The sequence below is a fragment of the Rhinoraja longicauda genome, chromosome 33 (assembly GCF_053455715.1).
Source record: "Rhinoraja longicauda isolate Sanriku21f chromosome 33, sRhiLon1.1, whole genome shotgun sequence".
Classification (NCBI taxonomy): Eukaryota; Metazoa; Chordata; class Chondrichthyes; order Rajiformes; family Arhynchobatidae; genus Rhinoraja; species Rhinoraja longicauda.
Genome location: NC_135985.1, coordinates 17801737 through 17824599, shown reverse-complemented (window position 1 = coordinate 17824599; position 22863 = coordinate 17801737). Strand labels below are relative to the sequence as shown.

General features: G+C 43.4%; 1 protein-coding gene across 1 annotated transcript in view; it reads right to left on the bottom strand.

The window, feature by feature from the left end:
• Nucleotides 1-1972: 1972 nt before the first annotated feature.
• The window catches only part of smad6b (SMAD family member 6b), a 56911-nt gene continuing 36020 nt past the window's right edge, over nt 1973-22863 (bottom strand). The window contains exon 4 of the mRNA XM_078427042.1: nt 1973-2864. Coding sequence (XP_078283168.1) covers nt 2326-2864 — 539 coding nt within the window. The 3' untranslated portion in view covers nt 1973-2325. The remainder of the gene's footprint in view (nt 2865-22863) is intronic.

The following is a 22863-nucleotide window of genomic DNA, read 5'->3' as shown; positions in this document are numbered from 1 at the left end:
ACTTCTTTACCCCAGCAGCAGTTTAGTAATGATTACTAACCCGGCATTGGCCTTATTCATTTTCTTTTCTGCAGTACATTAAACATCTCCAGGTGGAAGAGTAGGCACCATTCAGAGTTATGCACCTGATCCAGTGCCCTTGAAATCAACCCTCGGCATCTCTGAAGCTGCATTAGTTTAGAAATACACCGTGGATACAGGCCCTTCGAGTCTGTGCTGACCACGGACTCCTGTACACTAGTTATATCCGACACAATAGGGACAATTTACAGAAAGCAATTAACCTATAAACCTGCACATCTTTGGAATGTGGAAGGAAACCGGAGCACCCGGTGAAAACCCACACGGTCACAGGGAAAACGTACAAACTCCATATGGACAGCACTCATAGTCAGGATTGAACATGGGTTTCTGGTGCTGAAAGGTAGCAACTCTACTGCTGCGCAACTGTGCCACCGATGGATTTTCTCTACTATTTTATTGCACTTCACCTTAAAGAATTTGCCTCTTCACCTAGTTTCACATGCCCAATCAGCTGGCCAATATCTTATCCACTGGATGATTTTCAACCTGGATTAATACCACCCTATTACTTAGTGATGTTGATTGAAGAACTGCGTAACATTGCTCAGCCAGATGTTTGGCAACATCCCATGTTCACAGCTGTACTTCATCAGGATCATCGAGTAACCAGGAATGGAAATGCTGGCTTATTTACCCATACTAAGCTCATGTGCAATTCCTCAATGCAGTTGTAAACAGATAACTCAGTAATGCTGGGATGGCAATGTTTATTTATCTTTGAATGGACTATAACCCTAAAATGGGCTAGTTAGACCAGACAACCTCCTTGTTCATATTATCTGCAGATCTTTACTGTAACAAATGCCATTTTTTCCCTTCAAATTAACTCTAATGGCTCCCTCCTGATATCAAAGGAACTGTTTCCGTAGTTGCAGTCATCCAACATTTGGACAGTTGTAACAAAGTGAATGAAAGACAAGAAACTGCAGATGCTGGAATCTTCCAGTTGGAATATTGTGCCCAGTTCTGGTCACTGCACATTGGGAAGAATGTCAAGGTTGAAGAAGAAATTCACCAGGGTGGTCCACGGATGGCGGATCACGGATACATGGCTTGACTGCACAAGCTGTGCTTGTTGAAGGTTCAGAGGAAATTAAACAGAGCTGTTCAAAATAAAGCAATGCCCAAACAAGGTAAATAAAGGAAAGCTTCCATTTGTCAGGAAAACAGAGCTGAACAGCAAGTTATTCTTGATCTGGGAGGGTGATGGAAGCTGATCAAACAGGAATTTGTAACATGTAAAGCAGGAAAATATGCAGGGCCAGGTGGAGGGGAGTGGTCAGCTCTCACAAAACACCAGCACAGAAAAAAAGAGGCCAAATGGCCCATTTTAAAGAAAATATGGGATGCATTGTTCCTCGAAGGCATTTTCCTGCAAAGGTCACTATAGTACGTCTGAGAGCAGGATCCATGGTTAAATTTTGTTTACGCTATCTGTGAATTTAACAGCACATCATTGGTAAATGCCAATTTTTGTTTTTTGTTAAACCAATATCAAATCAAAATTGTTCAATTATGGAATGTCCAAGATCAGTATACCACATTGGCCATGGCTGGTTAAAGCAAAAGTTACATCCTGCATCCTCCAGAGATGCTGTCTGACCTGTTGAGTTACTCCAGCACTTTGTCCTCTATTTAATTTCCTCTGAACCTTCAACAAGCACAGCTTGTGCAGTCAAGCCATGCATCCAGGATCCGCCATCCTTGGACCATGGTGAATTTCTTCTTCAACCTTGGAATTCTTCCCAATGTGCAGTGGCCAGAAATGGGTACAACTGGAATTGAACTACTTTGGACCAAAGCATCTAGCTAGCTTCTTCAGAGAAGTGTGATATAATGTAACCCCGTACAAAGACTAGATGCAACCAATTTATAATGCAAATACTTTATTATCAACAAGTGACTCATCTTGTTGTTTTACTGGTACGTTAGCTTTTTTGTCTTGGTACTAATAATAGGGCAGAACTATACACCAAACCTAGGCTTTCTTCCTATTTTTGGTGTATAATTTAATCTGGTGTTGAATGAGTATATATAAACCAAAGTGCATTTTCCTGTTGTGTTCTGTATTCATATACATTGCACCATACATAAATAATTACAATGTAAAAATGACTCCATATTTACAAGTATAATATATAATTCATATAATATATAAAACTTTATATTAAATCTAGGTAAATGATATTTGGAATAGTCTGGTCTTTTTTAATATAGGATTTAATTCCTGGAGGTTGACTGTTATCTGTTGTTAAGCATTATTTCCAGCCAGCAGGGACAAGATGTTATGAATTGTCTTGAATAACAAGGACCCCAACCTTTTGCAAAGCTAATTCGAACACTGTTTGGGTCGTATGGCCCATCTGCATAGTCGGTATCTGAAGACTGCTGCAAAAGGCAGGATTTTTCATAGTCAAAAACTTTAATTGAATATCCTGGCATCACTTTCCGAACAATAAGAGTCCGAGAATTGGGAATGTCCAGCGTCGGGGAATTGACAAAGATGGGATGTTCACTCCGGTTGTAGGCCCAGACCCCATCTGGCTCCTTGCTCAACAAGATCCCATAGCCGATTTTACTTTGAGTCCTTTTGACGGTCTCACTCCTGTTATCCAAGGCTAAGTGTCCGAGGCAGAAGCCATTCCCATGAGGTAGGTCATAGAATATGCTGACAGACTGTTCATAAACTGTGTAGAGGCGTCCAACCCTGGTCCGGTGTTCCCAGTAGGCCACAATACACCAGTGGCTCTGCTTCATTGTGTCGGGTGAGAGGCTGGCATCTGAAAAAATAAAAAGAAAACCATCAGGATATCTATGGTCATGTCATCCGTACATGTGATTCAATGTTAACTTTGTAAACAAAAGCAAACTGTATTTCTATAGATCTTTTGACATCCCTTTCAGGATTACCTAGTGTTTTTATTTTGCAAACAATTATGTATTGGAAATGAAGTCACAATTATAACAGGAAACTTATCAGTCAATTAACACAACAAGCTGTGCTTGAGAAGGGGATGCAGGGATATTGAAAAAAAGATTAGGGGGTGGTGGAAGCAGAAGCGATCAAGGATTTGATCGTGCACTGGGGATAATAATTTGCAGAGCAATAGGGAAGAGCAAGGAATGGAACTGACTTGGTTGCTACACCAAGAGGCACCGTAGGCCAAAATGTTTACTTTCATGCTGTAATAATTCAATGAAACGTGAGATGAAATGTACACAAAAGGACCTTGTCAACAGTGGCTCAATTGGTAGCAATGAGGCACAACTAAGCTCGATTCCCTCAATGGAAATCCAGCCAACAATGCCATTATCGTACTGACGGAGCACTGCAAAGTCGAAGGGTACCGCCTTTCAGACAAGAGGCGTAACTGTTTTTTTCCCCTCCGCCCCACTCCTCCCCAAGCTATCATTCGAGTGGAGGACACTGCAATGGTCCTGACAAACATTCATTCTTCCCAAAGTCATTCCCAAGAAGATTATTTGGTCATTATCACTCAGCTGTTTGCAGGGGTTTCCTGTGATGACAGGCTGCTTTATTTCCTGAATTACAAAGTGACTACACTTCACTTATTGAAATGCACTTTGGGATGTCTGGAAGCTGCAGAAGAAACTACAGAAATACGTCTTTTTAAAAATTCAATTAATCACACTCACGTTTGCTATTCAACTGGAGAAGTTCAATCACATAATCAAAGTCATACAGCACAGAAATCGGTCCTTTGGTCCAACTTGTCCTTGCCGACCAGGTTTTATAGCTGAGCTAATCCCATCCTACCGTGTTTAAACATTTCCTATCCATATCTATTCATATAAAATAACATACGACTTATTTTCAAATAAATATTGATTCCATTCAATTTTAGTTGCCAACTATCTTTCTAATCACCTCTTATCTGTTGTCAGATTCTGACCAATTAAAATTTAGAATGAAAATTGTATGTAAACAGTAGGCTGTAACATGCAGCTACAGGATGTGGTCAGTGGGTGGTGTGGCAGAGTGAAATTGTAAAGTCTCTCAATTCAGCCTATTCATTTTTAAACCAATGAAACAGCATCTGACTGCCACAATTTATTGACATTTTCCAATGAATTGCAAAGCTGACATTGCATCCCATTCTCAACTAGCTATCGCAACGTCATTACATGTGGTGGAAATTTGGAAAGTTTTCCGGAGAACTTGCTTGACCATTAATACAAGGTGTTTGTAGACTTGAAAAGATCCAGCAGATAATATCTACTGAGGACTGAGTTTGCCTCCACATTCCTAAACAAGTAATCAAAATATGATCAATGTGTATAAGAGTGTAAGAACCAAGTAGGAGGAGTAGGCCACGTGGCCCTTTGAGTCTGATCCACCATCATTAAAATCCAGCTGATCAACTCCAGTGTTATTTTCCAGCATTATTGCAATAGTATCTCTTTATTTCCTTCATGCCTAGAATCTATTGATCTTCTGGGTGATTACGATGATGCAGACACAGTTGCCATGTTCACCATCCTCTGATTGAAGAAATTTACCTCATGTTATGATGCCACTCAATATTCTGGGTCACTGCCCGAGGGGATTGTGTATGCGATGGTTATGGAAAAGTTATATTGCCATTTATTAGCCAACAATATTAAGTGAAATGAGTAAAATACTGTTACAGTTCAGACTCGAGCCGAGCACGTTTGAGAGCCTGAATTGCTTAAGCTTGTTTTGATGTTTTATCTTCAGATATAGTTCTGTAGGCTAGTACAATATAGCTTCACAACCAGTCTGAGCACTGAATTAGCTCGTGGTTACACCATGGCTCTTTGGAATACAACTGGAGTGAAACTATAAAAAGGTTGTGTCCTTCTCCCAAACTGTCCCACAGTGTATCTTCTGATCATGCACTGCGCAGGAGAACCAATTGATCTGTAATCTGTGCCTTTTCATCAGCACACTAAATGGACGGGGTTCTTGATGAACACCCACATCATCTGGGTTAATTCCTCATCATTTCTTTCCCTCCAGAATGCACTAGCAGTCTTTGTATTTAAATACAATTTTATGATGAGATTGTAGAATTTACAATGATCCCACTGAAAAAATAACAGATTTTAGAGGGTTTTACAGTCGGACCTGGGAGTCACTGAGTTCAGGGGTGACATATTAACAATGCTTTACAAGAAATGTATTCTATATTAATGTGTATTTGATTAAATGTTGTTTCTCCTATATTACATTTGTATCAATTGACTGCATGCCTGGAGTAATGTTGGCATTATTATGCTCTACAATTAAAACGCAATTGCTAGTTGATCTCAAGCTCCCACTATGAATTTATATTAGAAACTATAAACGATTACAAACCCAACAACTGCAATCTTTTCTTTTCAAAGTCATCTTTACTATTCTAGTTCACTTTTCATACATGAATGGAGACATTAGAATAACCAAATGAAATAGCACAGGGAGAAGCTATTTGGCCTATCTGGTCTATGCAAGGAATCTAGCACTTCCCTCACTTAATCTTAGCCTTGCACTTCCCAGGCATGGATTGGCAGCTACCAAGCGCCAAAGAATCCATGGGACAGGCAATGACTGCATTAGGTACAGCCTACTGGCACCTGCCCCAAACTCTAGATAAGTTAATGTAGAAACGTTAACCCCTTACATTGTGTTTGAAATGTTGATCTAATCTTGAGTTTTTTTGCCTTATTGAAGAATCGTGGCCTGATTAGAGTGATAAAGAAGGCATATGGGATGTTTATCCTCATCGATATTTGGTTATGCCACGTTGAGTATTATGTGCAGTTCTGGTTGCCCCATTACAGGAAGAGTGTGGAGGATTTGGAGAGTGTGCAGAAAATGTTTAATAGAATGCTGCCAGGATTAGAGGATATTAGCTATATGTAGATTGGACAAGCTGGAATTGTTTTCTCTGGAGTGTCAGAGGCCAAGGCGAGATCTGATAAAACTATGAGAGGCAATGAAAGGGTATGCCTATCATAATAGAACCTTTTTCCTCAGGGTGGAAATATCAAAGACTGGAGGGCATATAAAGTGAGAGGGGGAAACTTTAATGGAGCTGTGCAGGGCAAGTGTATTTTTTATTACATAAAGGGTCGTTGGTGCCTAGAACATACTGCTAGGGGTGGTGGAGAGAGCAGATGTATCTGTGGCATTTAAGAGGCTTTTATATATGAAGGGAATGGAAGGATATCGATCATGTACAGGCAGAAGAGTTTAGCTTAATTTAGCATCATGGGCCAAATGGCCTGTTCCTGTGCATCTACTTTCTTCCTCGAGACACAGCCAAAATGTTAGCCATATTATCGGACCAAGGTTTTAACAACAAGGCAGAGTGTAGTCTCATTTGCCTGTATTGACCACATCTCTCTAAACCTTTTCTATTTGTGTACCTGTCTAAATGTCTTTAAAACATTGTAACTGTAACAGTTCATTACCTCGCCTGTCTCTCAGGAAAGCCACAGGTTATTTAAAATATAACACAATATGTGTTCAATAAGTTGTGTTCAAAGTAAATGCTAGAAACTATTCAGTGCACAAGATCCAAAAGCAGCTAAAAGCTGGTTGAATGAGGAATGTGCGCCCCGAGACATTTGGATCGCTCAGTAGTTCGTTAACAATGCACTGAGACCACTGGAATACAAAGAAGGGTTCAATATATGCCAAATAAAAGCTTCCTACTCCCAGTATTAATATGTCAAAACAGCCTGTAAGATGTTCTTGTCTACTTGGAGGGCTTTGACCTCATCCCACCAGCTCACTTCTTCAACTCAATCATTAAAATTAATCCTAAACCAAGAAATCATCGCACCCTCATTTCCCCAAGGACTCCAAATCCCATTCAAGTTGCAGCTCATAGGCATGGCATTACAGTTATTGCAAAAATGCAGCAGAACATTGCAGGGAAAAACATGAAGGACTGTAACCATTCAGCTAAAGCCATGTTCTGGAGAGGCTGTATACTCCAAGCATATTAAACATTGTGCAAGCATGTAATTAATGAGAATCAAACAGCCACAGGTACACTCCCCCTACGGCACACCCACCAAGTCATTAACAAGCAGACTAAGCACCCTAAGAGCTGTACAGGCTGGCTTAAATTATTTGGACGCACATAATCTGCAGCCCGTGAGACATAGGGGAGTGTAAGAGAGGGGTGGGGGTTCTTTGAGCTTGCATGTCTCCGAAGCTGTGTTCAGCTCTCTGACAACTTATCAGCAGACAGTGCCCTCTCGACCTCCCTCGCCTCATGCCATCAGCTCTGATTAACTCACACTGTGGTGATGCCATTATTTCCCTTCAATACACTCGCTGCCACAACAGGTCTAAAGCCAGCCTCCTGTTCTGGAGCGGAACTGCCTCTCTAATACGTTTCCCATCATGAAATTGCACCCCTCTCCCTCGATCTTTCATCTCAAACCATCTCTCATACCTTGTGTACTCTCCTTTCAGCTCCCATGTCAAACATTGCTAGTCTCTTTGTCACCACACAGTTCTCCATCAAAACAAATAGTGCTGATGTATTGAACACAAATTGCGAAACTGTTGCATCTTCCCCGCACAATACCCAGAATCCATTGAACACCCACCATATCTGAATCAGCCACAATGATAGCAGCTACACGAATCCAGTGAGGCACCAATAACTCCTCTCCTTCCTGAGTGGGTAGAGGGAGGAGGACTTGGCAGGGGAAACAGCTCTGGAGATTTTTTACGGGCTGCTCAGAAGCAGATCTTTCTTCTGATGGCTCTTTAAAATTGTTTCCAAGTTTCATTAACAAAGGAGTTTGAAAAGTACATGCTCTGTTCTCGTCTGCTGTAGCTGGCATAGTTAACCCTTAAACACCTCTCAAATGCACAACATCTACATAGAGAACGACAAGCAGAAAAGGAACAACCCCTGCAGGCTCCCCTCAAGTTACACGTCTTAATTTGAAAATACATTGCTGGCTCTTCATTTAGGCTGGGTCTAATACATAAAACTCCCTATCCAACACCAGTACCAGAGAGCACCAGTATCAGAAGGACTGCAGCGACTCCAGAAGGCAATGCACCACCACTCTCCAAGGGATAAATATGGATGGACAATAAAAGCTGACTTTGCCAGCAACAACCACATCCCTTAATAAAAAGTTGAGCTTCCTGTATCTGGTAACCCATTAGTATCCCCAAAAGTAATTTAGCTGAATCTCTGGTTTATTCTACTTTGTTTGCTCCTGAATCTGAAAGGATGGCCTCCTGTGCTAGGATATTCTGTGATTCAACACTCTTCCCAGAGGAATATTGGGTGATGGAAATAAGGAATCCCTTGACTCTCAGTCTGACAAAGGGTCTAAACCCGAAACATCACCCATTCCTTCTCTCCAGATGCTGCCTGACCCACTGAGTTACTTCAGCATTTTGTGTCTATCTTCAGAGTAAATCAGCACCTGCAGTTCCTTCCTACACATGTAGCGGTGTCAACACAGGGTGATCTCTCTATCTTCCCCTAATGATAGCGGAGTCGGGGGTATGGGGAGAAGGCAGGAACGGGGTACGGATTGTGAATATTCAGCCATGATCACATTGAATGGCGGTGCTGGCTCGAAGGGCCGAATGGCCTACTCCTGCACCTATTGTCTATTGTCTCACTCCTATTCCCCACCTCTACCTATCCCATTTCAAGATCTATTCCAGGATTACCATTAGAAACAAATTCTGCTAACAGTCAGTTGTTGTGCTGCCTTTGTTCAATAATTCAGCATAATTTGTGCACTAAAATCAAATGAATTAAGCTATGCAAATAACAAATTGTGACCCAATTACTTAATAAGCACAAGTTATCAGATAGCCAGAAACTTTGAAGCCGACTGCAGCTGTCTCACTGGCTGGTGCCCTCGGGTCTGCAAGGCTTCATTCCTCTCACCCTTCCTTATCTGAGACTGGATTCCCCAACAGTTATGTGACTGTTGATTGAGGAGAGTTCAACGCTCTTTGCTTCAGTAACTTCCATTGACTGATAACAAAACCCAGGAATTCATAAGCAAGTCAGGAGCTGGAACTCAGATGGACTAGCCCTAGTAATAGCCACCAGTCCACACGACTACACAATCAGACTGAGCAGGCGGTATCTGCAAGTTGTAACTTGGAGTTTAACATTTAGTAACTGCTCCCAAATCATGATCATATGCAACGGATAAAAATACTTCATTTTCTTTTAATAAGCAACTTTTATTTATATAACGCTCTTAATGTGGTAAATCGTCCAAAAATGCATTACATGAGCCTTTAAAACTTGACCCCTCAAGCTACAGGACAAAACACTGGGTCAGTGAGTCTGAGGAGAGGGAGAGAGGGGAGTTTTAGAGAGCAAGTCTTGTGCATCAAATGCTTCAAGCCTCCTCCTAAAACCATTGCTGCAATGCAATGAGCACAGATCCATGCTGAAGACAGAGGATACAGATGCTTGTTAAGTCAAACCTGAGTAAGTAGTGGCAGAGCTCCTGCTCAGTGTTTGAGGTCATGAATTTAGAGATTTGAGTAAATAACCTCAACAGACTGCCCTGAGCGAGTGCTGTACTGCCCGAGGCGCTGTCCTGCAAATGGGACATCAAACTGAGCCAGTGGCTGCTTCTGAGGAGGAATGAAATTGATCCCACAGTACCACTCCAAAGACAGCAAGGTATTTATTGGCAGAAATTCTGGGGCAATAATTACTCTCCAATCAATATCAGTTTTAAAAGGGTTAAATGATCATTTATGATGTTTTAGTTTGGAATCTATCTGTGCTTCCAACATTACTTCACTGCTCTGGGACATCCAGAGAGAAAAAGTGGCAGAAGTGGCACCTCCAACAATGCTGCACAATGCTGCCTTGACAAAACCATCAATGGAGTCCCCCGACTGTCCAGCTCCAACACCCACTATCCAGAGGACTGGCTGACTACTTCCTGATGCCCTGGGATAAATGGCAACAAAAGAAACTTCAAGCCTATCTCCGATTTACCATCCTCCCTATTAAAGTAACAAAATGTTTAATACACTTTCTGGATCCAACTGCTCCGAAAGCTGTTGGGCCCTTGGACGGCTAGCTGCCGCAGCAGTGGTTGCTTTTGTGTTTGGCCCAGGACACAATTTGTTTTAAAAGACGTGTAGGAAAGAACTGCAGCGGCTGGTTTAAATCGGCCAAAAATGCTGGAGTAGCTCAGCAGGACAGGATCTCCCCGCTGAGTTACTCCAGCATTTTGTGTCTACCTTTGTTTTAAAAGACCTTACTCCAGAGGATGTGAACATCACTGACATGACCAGCACACACAACTCACCCTTAAACGAACAACATTTTGGGTGTTTTTAGAGAGTTAGCTTAGAGTCAACAATATTGATGTGTTTAAAGTTACACATGGACCAGGCAGGATAGGAACAGTAGATTTCCTTTCCATGGGGGCAATTTTGAGCCAGTTGAGTTTTATTTTAAACAGTCATGGCCACCATTAATAGAGTTAGCTTTTCAATTCCAGATTTATTTAATTACATGGTGACATTTGAAATCATTTTATCAATAGGCCATCTTACAAACAAAATAACTGAACCACAATGTTACTGTGCGCTAGAACACACCATCAAATTAGTTTAAAAAAATTGCTCATTGAAACACATTGCCATGAAATAACTCTCATTCCAAGCACCTCACTGTGGCATTCCAACGTCCTTCTGTGGGTACAGAATCACACCAGTAAAATATGTTTACACTTCAACTAAATTTTAAAACCATTCAAATATTCAACCATTCATTACCATTTTGAGCATTTAAGGAAAATCCTAAATAAAAAGAAAGACATTTCCATCCCACATCCATCAGCTCAAAATTCCCCAAGTGTTGGACAATTGTTGCTGTCAGGAACAAGTGAGAGAAGGTTATAAGGAGTAGGACAACTAGGTCGATATGGAAGAGGCAGCGACTACTGTGCAACATGCAGGGTCGGATCTAGACTTCTGAAGACCCAATGGATGCTTTTTGAAAGAACATTTGTATGTTGCCACCTGCTCTATTCTTCCATGCCTTGTAGGCCATGACCCACACAACTCAACACACAACCAAATCACCAAATAGAACATGCTGCATCGGCTCGGCAGGTCAGGCTGCGTGTGGGATGGAGAAAAAGAGCTAATCTCCAGATCAACAATTTTCCATCAGTACGGTAACGCGTCAAAGGACAAGCTTTAAGTGCAGAGAAAGACTGAAAGCAGAAGAGAAGGTCAGTGCTAGGATAGAAGCAGGAAAGATTAAATGACTGAGCAGGATGACAATAGACAATAGGTGCAGGAGTAGGCCATTCAGCCCTTCGAGCCAGCACCGCCATTCAATGCGATCATGGCTGATCACTCTCAATCAGTACCCCGTTCCTGCCTTCTCCCCATACCCCCTCACTCCGCTATCCCTAAGAGCTCTATCCAGCTCTCTCTTGAAAGCATCCAACGAACTGGCCTCCACTGCCTTCTGAGGCAGAGAATTCCACACCTTCACCACTCTCTGACTGAAAATGTTCTTCCTCATCTCCATTCTAAATGGCCTACCCCTTATTCTTAAACTGTGGCCCCTTGTTCTGGACTCCCCCAACATTGGGAACATGTTTCCTGCCTCTAATGTGTCCAATCCCCTAATTATCTTATATGTTTCAATAAGATCCCCCCTCATCCTTCTAAATTCCAGTGTATACAAGCCCAATCGCTCCAGCCTTTCAACATACGACAGTCCCGCCATTCCGGGAATTAACCTAGTGAACCTACGCTGCACGCCCTCCATAGCAAGAATATCCATCCTCAAATTTGGAGACCAAAACTGCACACAGTACTCCAGGTGCGGTCTCACCAGGGCCCGGTACAACTGTAGAAGGACCTCTTTGCTCCTATACTCAACTCCTCTTGTTACGAAGGCCAACATTCCATTGGCTTTCTTCGCTGCCTGCTGTACCTGCATGCTTCCTTTCATTGACTGATGCACTAGGACACCCAGATCTCGTTGAACTCCCCCTCCTCCTAACTTGACACCATTCCGATAATAATCTGCCTTTCTATTCTTACTTCCAAAGTGAATAACCTCACATTACACTCGTCAGGATCATTTCAGAAACTGATTCTGCTATGCCCATTGGTTCCTCATTTGAGACGCATTTAATTTCTAGTCTCATTAATCCCCAGTATTTCCCTTTCCAATTTGGTGAATGGTTGTCTCTTTGAACTGTTTACTCTGTTCCTCTTTCCAGACATTTCCTGATGAGTTTTATCAGCATTTCAAGTCCCCCCCCCCCCCACATTTTAAGCACCTGCGATATTTAGATTTTGTAAATCTTTAAACCCTTGCTCAATGGTAACATTATGGGAAGGGGAAGACACACATTCTTGTGTATTTGCAAATAAATGAAACACAAGTGTAAATGATGCAATGATCATCAGGAATGTGATGCAAGCATGTTAGTTGTTAGTCTGTAATAAACCTCTGAAGCTCTTGGTGCCTCCAGGATCAATAGACAATAGGTGCAGGAGTAGGCCATTCAGCCCGAGGAGCCAGCACCACCATTCAATGTGATCATGGCTGATCATTCTCAATCAGTACCCCGTTCCTGCCTTCTCCCGATACCCCCTGACTCCACTATCCTTAAGAGCTCTATCTAGCTCTCTCTTGAATGCATTCAGAGAATTGGCCTCCACTGCCTTCTGAGGCAGAGAATTTCACAGATTTACAACTCCATGACTGAAAAAGAGTTTCCTCATCTCCATTCTAAATGGCCTACCCGTTATTCTTAAACGGTGGCCCCTGGTTCTGGACTCCCCCAACATTGGGAACATGTTTCCTGCCTCTAACGTGCCCAGCCCCTTAATAATCTTATATGTTTCGATAAGATCCCCTCTCATCCTTCTAAATTCCAGTGTATACAAGCCTAGTCGCTCCAGTCTTCCAACATACGACAGTCCCACCATTCCGGGAATTAACCAAGTAAACCTACGCTGCACGCCCTCAACTTTATTTTCTGTCTGTCAACCAATTTTCTATCCATGTCAGTACCTTACCTCCAATACCATGTGCTCTCATTTTGCCCACTAATCTCCTATGTGGGACCTTGCTGACCTTGTGGGATCATGGCTATTCCAATCTGACCTCAGCTCCACTTCTTCCATTTTCCATGACACTTTACTCTTCTGTAGCCCAAAATCTCTGCCTTGCTCTTGAATATATTCAATAGATAAGCTTCCACCGCTCTCTGGGGCAGATACTTCCAAAATCATTAAGATGTGAAATTCCTCATTTGTCTTAAATGGGTGACTGTCTATTCTGAAACTAGTTCTGAATATCTCCAGGACAGATGTTCTTTCACAATTTATCTTATGAACCTCCTCTGAACTCATTCCCATACAGTATATCATTCTTTAAATTAAGAAACAAATGATCTTAACAGTATTCTGGGTGTGGTTTCATCAACACCGTGCGCATTTATAGTGAGACTCTGCTACTTTCATACTCTCGCAGTAAAGGCCAACATTCCATTGGCCTTCCTAATTATTTTCCCTACCCGCATACTAACTGCCAGTGTTCATGTCTGGGAGCACCCAGCTCCCTCGTGTATCAGTGTTGAGATCTCTTTCTATTTAGATAATGTTCTGCTTCTCTTATCTTCTTGCCTATGTGGAAAAGCTCATATTTTCCAATGTTATTCTCCACCCACCAAACTTCCCCCCCCCCCACCCACTTGCATACCCTGTTCCTTCATAATTCTTTGCAATCTCCTCACAACTTGCTTTCCTATCAACCGTAGCATTTTCAGCAAACTTAGCTGTAATGCACTTCAGCCAAGTCATTAGTTGAGGCCTGATTGCAGCAGCATCCTTAAAGTTAGAACTCGTCAAGCTGAAAATGACCCATTTATCTTAAGTCTCTGATTTCTCCTCGTTTATCTTCCATTAATGCCCATATGTTACCCACAATGTCATGAGCTCTACCCCAGGCACAACAGAGCTAGACCATTCTGGGTGATGTTCTAAAACACTGTCAAGCATGGATGAGTGAAAGCCGTGGATTTTGCCCCTGAAAACCTGCTGAAGTTGAGAGGCAAGTGAAACCTTCAAACTGCAAGTTGCAGAACCATGGCATTAAATGGAGTTAAGTCACACATCAGTCATATTCTAATTGAGTGGCTTTTGGGTTGATTGTCCATCACAGTTTCTTTAACCCCCAGACCCGTGCAGCATTGAAACAGTTAAAATGTGTGTGCAAACAGACTTAGTGGTTCCAGGCACTGACAAACTCAGCGACCTACTAGTCAGTGATTACACACTGGAAGATAAGTGAACTGAAAGTGTTAAATCAGTGAAAAAATTGTGGGTGAAAAGTCAGCACATAAACCCAATGAGGTGAAGAAAAGGGGGGAGAGTGACACGAGGAAAAATAAAGTTTAAAGGGAAAATGTTTACTGATAAGTGACAGAAGGCAAGTATGTGGGGGTAAGTTTGATAAAATGCAGACAATGAATGAATGTGAGAGGTAATGGGGCAAAATGGAGTAGCAGGCAGGAGAGAGGTGAAAGGGGAGAGAGAAGGGGGCTGGTAATAAAGAGATGGTGCCTTAAGGAAACTATTAGGCAGTAAATAGGAGATTGTGTTCTGCCTCCCCCATGCACATTTTACGAGTCTTCAACAATGCTTTGCTGAAATGCAGCCACTCAATTCCTTTAACTTTTAAATTTTCAGACATACTTTTAAACAAAACCTCAAAAAGCAGATTGCCTTGCCCCTGAAGACTCGATCTCCCTCAGCCAGCCCCTAATACAAGGGGCCTGCACTGTCTCATCCGTAGCCAACTATTAGCTTTTGCCTGAAGCAATTAGGTGATGCCATTATGGAGACAGCGGGGGAGGGGCCCTGAAAGCTTTGAGTGCAGAACAACACTGCCAAATAAATTGGGAAGAAAATTCAGTATTTGAATTCATGGTCCAATGGTGTGCCACAAAAGCCTGATCAATATTTTGACTCAGAATTAGAGAGGTTTAATATAATGGCTCTCACTGTCTTCCCTGTTTCGAGGAAGTGGTACAATTCCAGCACTTTAGAACAACTATTATTTCAGAGACAACGAGAAGTTATAACAGCAACATTCAGCCTGGCGACACTGCTATCTCTCCCATCGAAAGCCAACTTATCAGCCTGACAAACGCAGTGAAACAGAGCTCTTGTTTATATATGGGGCTGTTTCAAGCAGTCAGCACTTCCCCTTTGCAAAAACCATGCTCTCTTGTAGGCAGACGATCAGACCGAGGAAATTTAAAACTGTAAAAAAAAAAAAGACGTGTGCTGCAAAATAATTATTTCTAAAAATACGAAGGACCAAGAAAAGAGGAACAAAAACCCACAAAATATTTGGATGGATCTGATTGAAGTTGGGAAGAAAAAAGGTGCCCTGTACTTAAAACCCACAGGAAATGTCTGCCTTAAACAAAGATTTTGCATGTACACTAAGTCTTTCACTACTTTAACACGAGAAAAACAGCAGCAGCATATTTCCACATAGCAAGATCCCACAATCAGTAATTTAATAACTATGTTTAGTTTTAGGGATATTAGTTAAAAGATAATTATTAGCTAGGGCAGACTGAACTCTTAAGTTATATATCCCTGGAGCAGACGGAAGAGATTGGGAAGGGACAAACAACAGTGGAAATTGAAAACATGAGTGGAAGAAAATAAAAGGAACTTTGAGATTTTGTTTATAAAATGAGGAGAGGGCAGATAGTTTTTTCCAAGGCACGAGGGAGTCTTAAACTAAAACGCATAAGTTTGAAGTGCGAGGGAAAAATTTAAAGATCTGAGTGGGATGTTTTTCGCACTGAGAGTGGTGGTTATTTAGATGAGTAGTGTCAGATGAGTGGTGGAGGCAAATAAAATTACAATTTAAAAGGAATTAGGACAGAGAGGCAAGTAGAGGGATATGGGCTTAACACAGGGGAAATGGGATTACAGTTGTCACGGACAAGATGGGCCAAAGTTGATTCTGTGCCTCTGAGGGTAGTGTGACAAAGGGTAAGAAATATTTAGTCACATGGCAGAGTTGCAGTAGATGTCACATTGATGTGATGGCACAGATCAAAAGATGGCAAGTTCCAGCTCTGCTTCCTGTAAAGTGGTCCCTACTTAGGATTCTTTACCAAGGATCCAAGCATTGCCAGCAGAGTTTGGATTCTGCTCTGCCTAAAGTTTACATCAACCAATAGGCTACTGGGCCATCAATCCCATTGCCATCCATGGGATCCTGCTGTGCTGACATTGCTTGGATCCTTGGATATTAAGGGAATCATGGAATATGGGTAATTCCACAAAAGTCATGCTGAGATAAAGGATCAGTGACAATTTTATCTCGTGGGTACAACAGGTACAAGTGGATAAACAGCCTTTTTCTTCTTCCAGTCTTATGTGTTTTCTCCAACAAAAAAAACAGCTACTCACTTTTGAGAAAACACATCACGGGAAGTCCCTTATTAGTGTAGGGCTCTGAAAGAAAGCTCTTGTTTTCAGAAAAATCCTTAAATAGCCCCACCCCGATCCTTACTTTGAGGCCCAGGAGCCTGCCACTTCTTTCCTAAAGTCCAACTGCAAAGCCTCCTCCCTCTTATCTCAGTGTGGGTTGAGCAGGGAGTCGAGTTACGTCTCTGGAGACAGGCAGATAATAGCGGGCTTAAAGATGCAAGTGGCTCTCTGGTTTCTCACTCACATTCTATCCTTGGTATAAGGGTTTTATTTGTCAAACATCCTTGTTCTATACCAGTTACCATCCATGACTATGCCAGTTACTAGATTCCACTTCAGTAATCCATCTCAGGTTTGATGCTTGATCACTTGATCAGAAACTTGTGTTTCACAGATCCCCATCCCAGAGGAAGCAGGCCAGCTCTTTCTCCCCATTCCTGTGTCTATCCCAGTGTGCCTAAACAGGGCAAATGGGCTTTGTCAAGGAAAGCCCATGGTTCTTGCTTGTTGATGAAGTCAAGACCAAACCTCACCAAGGTCACGAGAAAGAGGGGGAAGCACGAGAGGGGGGGGGAAGCGCGAGAGTGAGAGAGGGGGGAAGCGTGCGAGAGAGAGTGAGGGGGGGAGCGTGAGAGAGAGGGGAGCGGGAGAGAGAGAGGGGGGGAGCGGGAGAGAGAGAGAGAGAGAGCGCGAGAACCGGGGGGGGGGAGTGAGGGAACGCGAGGGAGTGCGAGAGCGAGGGAACCGGAGGGGGGGGGGGGGGAGCGAGGGAACCGGTGGGGGGTGCGAGGGAACCGGGGAGCCAGGGAGGAGGGGAGCCAGGAAGGAGGGGAAGAGAGGTCTTACAGATAGTGGGAAAGGTTTTGGATTGTTTTCACGGATGTTCCAACAGAAACATATTATTTCTGCACACTAGATCCCACAGACAAGTGTATGAACACAACCAGGCTACCAATGTTAGAATTAGCTGAGAAATAAATCTTGGCTGGAGATGTAATCAGAGAATCTCTATTATTATTTGCCAATATTTATGCAGGTTCCCTACATTCATTGATCACACATCATTGATAAGGCCCAGAGTTATGCCCATGCAAATGCCCGTCCCTTTCCTGCCACCCCCACACATTCCAATGTAATCCATACTGATTAGGCCCGAGCTTTCTCAGTCTGTCTCTCAACAAGAATGAATCCTACTCTGTGGGGGTGAATCACACTCCCCTCAGAACAAGGGCAAACTCTCCACCCCCGAGAGCAAATATTTTGCATATCTATAGCATCGTTCACACCCCCAGGGGGCCCCACAGTAATCAGTCAATGGAGTGCTCTAAAGTGCAGTTCCTGTGGGCACCTGATGTGGGGAAACAGAGGTGGTGCACACAGAAGATCCCACATAGAGCAATGTGATGATCAACAGATCATTTTATTTCCCAGTGATGTTTGCCAAGACCCTGGTTATCTTTTCTCCAACCAATCAGTCCTTCTCTATCAATTTTATCTCTGTTGTTGTATTTTTCCCCTCTGATTTGGTTTAGCCATAATTATGCAATACAGAAATGAGTCCGTTGGTCCACATGCCCATGCTAACATTTTTGCCCAGCTATGCTAATCCCATTTGCCCGTATGCTTCCATTGCCATGACCATTCAAATGCTCCCTTCCCTCTTACTCCACTAGCAAAAGCTCATGATGTGAATAATTTATCTTGCTGCCTCACACCCACCCCAGCACCTGCTCTGTTTCATTTTCCTTTCTGGAATTTCTTTGTCCAGCTGGCAAGGTACCCAAGAGAACATCTCGTACAAAAGTCAGCATTTCTGACAGCGCAGCACTCCTTTGGTACCATGCTGGGACATTTTGTAAATCCAGAGCAGGGGGCAAGTCCATCGGCTCCAGTCTCTGAGAAAGAAAATCTTCCACTGTGCACGATAGAGCACAGCCCAGGGAGACTGGGTGCTGGCAACCTTACTGCTGGTTCTTACTGTGTTGATCAAGGCAGGCCTGATCAAATGAACCAAGTAAATGGCGTGGCATTTCCCCTTCATAAATATATAATCTGTCCCCTATTCCTTTCCAAATAAAGTCCCCTGAAGGGGAGTGGCTCTTGCACAACAGTCAGCACAAGGCATTCTGACCAAGGAGACGCAAACACAATTCTTCCCGATCCAACTCCACAAAGGACCCTGACTCAGGGAAGAATCCAGCTCCTGGTGTGCTTAACCTACAAGAGGAAGCAGCTCATCTCAATCCAGACTTTTTCAATTATGCCCAAATGCCCAAATAGCCCCCCCCCCCCCCCCCCCCCCAAAAAAAAAACCTTGTAAGTCTCAATTCCTGTGTACTTTTTCCAACTCTGTGTGCCAGAACTGTCTTTTGAGTTCAGGGCACCACTGTGAGTGATCTTAATGGAAGCCAAGAATATACAAGTCCCTTGAAATAGTATTTCAGTTCAGTTTGAATGAATCACTGTGACTCTTCCTGTTTTGAGGTGGAAGGTGTCACAAAATGCTGGAGTAACTTAGTGGGTCAGGCAGCATCTCAGGAGAGAAGGAATGGGTAACGTTTCGGGTCGAGACCCTTCTTCAGACTTCTTCTTAAATGAGGTGGATCTCACTTGTTGAATGCCAGACATGCAGCAAGGGCAAGAAAGATAAATCAAGTCCATCCCACATCCAACTCTTCCATCTAAGTGGTTGGACGCACATCCAATGAAAATTTATAGGATGCAAGACAACTCTTCTGGTTTGTTTTGCTTGGATTAAAAAACAAATAGCTAAATAGCCATATCTAGTTTAATAGACATATCTCCAGAGTGATTTTCAGCTGATTGGGTACTTTTGAATTGTAGTCACTGTAATAATACGGGAGGTACAGCCAATTTGCACACAAGGACCCAAAGCCTCAGTAATGGACGATGGGTAGAGATTACGCGGGTTCTCATTAATGCAAATGCAATCTCTGCAGCCAGGTTATGGGTGTTTCTAAAGGTTGCCTGTACACTCCTTGATGAGAGATCATGGCATAAATTAGAATTCAAGTGTATGATGGCACCTGGTGTGATGACATATATATGCACACGCTTTTCAACCCAGCATTAACTCTTTTCTGCAACTCGGCCTATCAAATTCCCCCTGAAAATAATGAAAATTCCTGGAATTCCTCAGCCTGGGGAGTGAAGATTTTGGCTACTTTTCGACCTGGGGCTAGCTTTGCAGTCAAGGCTTCTAATTAAATCTCTCTACAGGTCCATGCAGTGCAAGTTTCCCTTAGTTTCGGGATTAACGTAGTCATTTATTACTTCCCAGGGGAGAAATTATGGCAGTTTATAATTTACTGTTTTAAAAAAAGTCTTAATGCTGCCACTAATTCGGTAAGGTGTGTTGCTGGATATGCATATCTTGGACTGTGAAAAAAATGTTTTTGTAACTTTTTCTGCTGCTGAACTTGAATCTAGGAATCACGAGAAAATGGTCAACACAGGAGCCAATTGTGCTTGTGCTAGTCAGCAACAAACCTCCTAGCCCAATCCAAACTCCCAGCACCAGGCCCATAGACCTGCAAGTTTTGGCTCTTTAAGTATACATCCAAGTACTGTTCAAATGTGAAGAGCATTTTTGTCTCTCTCAACCTTTTGGAGAGCGGGGGGGGGGGGGGAGGGGGGAGACACCTTTTGTTACCTCCCATCTAATCCTTCTACTGATTACTTGGAGTCCATGCTCTCTAGGTTTTGACCCCTCAAATGATTTTCTAAATCCCATCAGTTTACACACCTCAACCATCTCTATTAGCCTCCTCTATTCCAGAGAAAACAACACTAATATTTCCTCATAGCTACAGTTTCCAGTACTGCCAATACTGTACCTATAAGAAAACATTTGAGTTGTGGTCTCACAAGTAAAGACTGATGGATGCAATGAGGAAATCAACCTGAAGAGGTGAAGGAAGAGCACCACACAAGTAATAAATCACTCCTCATGGATTCTCAATGTCAATGCTTTGGTAAAGTCTTGACAGTTTGCATTATTGCACCTCTTCTCCCACTTCACATTTCAGAAAGATGACATTATATGAAGACAGATTTTGTAACACCTTTCATAATGTCAGGACATCCAATAGACAATAGGTGCAGGAGTAGGCCATTCAGCCCTTCGAGCCAGCACCGCCATTCAATGCGATCATGGCTGATCACTCTCAATCAGTACCCCATTCCTGCCTTCTCCCCATACCCCCTCACTCCGCTATCCTTAAGAGCTCTATCCAGCTCTCTTGAAAGCATCCAACGAACTGGCCTCCACTGCCTTCTGAGGCAGAGAATTCCACACCTTCACCACTCTCTGACTGAAAAAGTTCTTCCTCATCTCCATTCTAAATGGCCTACCCCTTATTCTTAAACTGTGGCCTCTTGTTCTGGACTCCCCCAACATTGGGAACATGTTTCCTGCCTCTAATGTGTCCAATCCCCTAATTATCTTATATGTTTCAATAAGATCCCCCCTCATCCTTCTAAATTCCAGTGTATACAAGCCTAATTGCTCCAGCCTTTCAACATACGACAGTCCCGCCATTCCGGGAATTAACCTAGTGAACCTACACTGCATGCCCTCAATAGCAAGAATATCCTTCCTCGCACAGCTATCTGGACTACACTTCTTCCCACCCGGTCCCCTGCAAAAAGTCTATCCCCTACTCCCAATTCCTCCGTCTACGCCGCATCTGCGCCCGGGATGAGGTGTTTCAGACTAGGGCTTCCGAGATGTCCTCGTTCTTCAGAAAAAGGGGCTTCCCCTCCTCCATTATAGGTGAGGCCCTCACTAGGGTCTCTTCTACATCCCACAGCTCCGCTCTTGCTCCCCCTCCCCGCACTCGCAACAAGGACAGGATCCCCCTCGTTCTCACCTTCCACCCCACCAGCCAGCGGATCCAACATATCATCCACCAACATTTCCGTCACCTACAACGGGACCCCACCACTGGCCATATCTTCCCATCCCCTCCCCTCTCTGCGTTCCGCAGAGACCGTTCCCTCCGTAACTCCCTGGTCCACTCGTCCCTCCCTACCCAAACCACCCCAACCCCGGGCACTTTCCCTTACAACCGCACGAGATGCAACACCTGTCCCTTTACCTCCCCCCTCAACTCCATCAAAGGACCCAAACAGTCTTTCCAGGTGAGACAGAGGTTCACCTGCACCTCCTCCAACCTCATCTATTGCATCCGCTGCTCTAGATGTCAACTTATTTATATCGGCGAAACCAAGCGCAGGCTCGGCGATCGCTTCGCTGAACACCTGCGCTCGGTCCGCATTAACGCAACTGATCTCCCGGTGGCCCAGCACTTTAACTCCCCCTCCCATTCCCAGTCTGACCTCTCTGTCATGGGCCTCCTCCAGTGCCATAGTGAGGCCCGCCGGAAATTGGAGGAGCAGCACCTCATATTTCGCCTGGGCAGTTTGCGGCCCGGGGGTATGAACTTCGACTTCTCCAACTTCAGATAGCTTCTCTGTCCCTCCCTTCCCCTCCTCCTTCCCAGATCTCCCTCTATCTTCCTGTCTCCACCTATATCCTTCCTTTGTCCCACCCCCGACATCAGTCTGAAGAAGGGTCTCGACCCGAAACGTTACCCATTCCTTCTCTCCCGAGATGCTGCCTGACCTGCTGAGATACTCCAGCATTTTGTGAATAAATATTTGTACCAGCATCTGCAGTTATTTTCTTATATCCTTCCTCAAATTTGGAGACCAAAACTGCACATACTCCAGGTGCGGTCTCACCAGGGCCCGGTACAACTGTAGAAGGACCTCTTTGCTATTATACTCAACTCCTCTTGTTATGAAGGCCAACATTCCATTGGCTTTCTTCACTGCCTGCTGTACCTGCATGCTTCCTTTCAGTGACTGATGCACTAGGACACCCAGATCTCGTTGAACATCCCCTCTTCCTAACTTGACAACATTCAGATAATAATCTGCCTTTCTATTCTTACTTCCAAAGTGAATAACCTCACACTTATCTACATTAAACTGCATCTGCTATCCGCCCACTCACACAACCTGTCCCAGTCACCCTGCAGCCTTATTGCATCTTCCACACAATTCACACTACCCCCCAGCTTAGTATCATCTGCAAATTTGCTAATGGTACTTTTAATCCCTTCATCTAAGTCATTAATGTATATCGTAAATAGCTGGGGTCCCAGCACCGAACCTTGCGGTACTCCACTGGTCACTGCCTGCCATTCCGAAACGGACCCATTTATCCCCACTCTTTGCTTTCTGTCTGTCAACCAATTTTC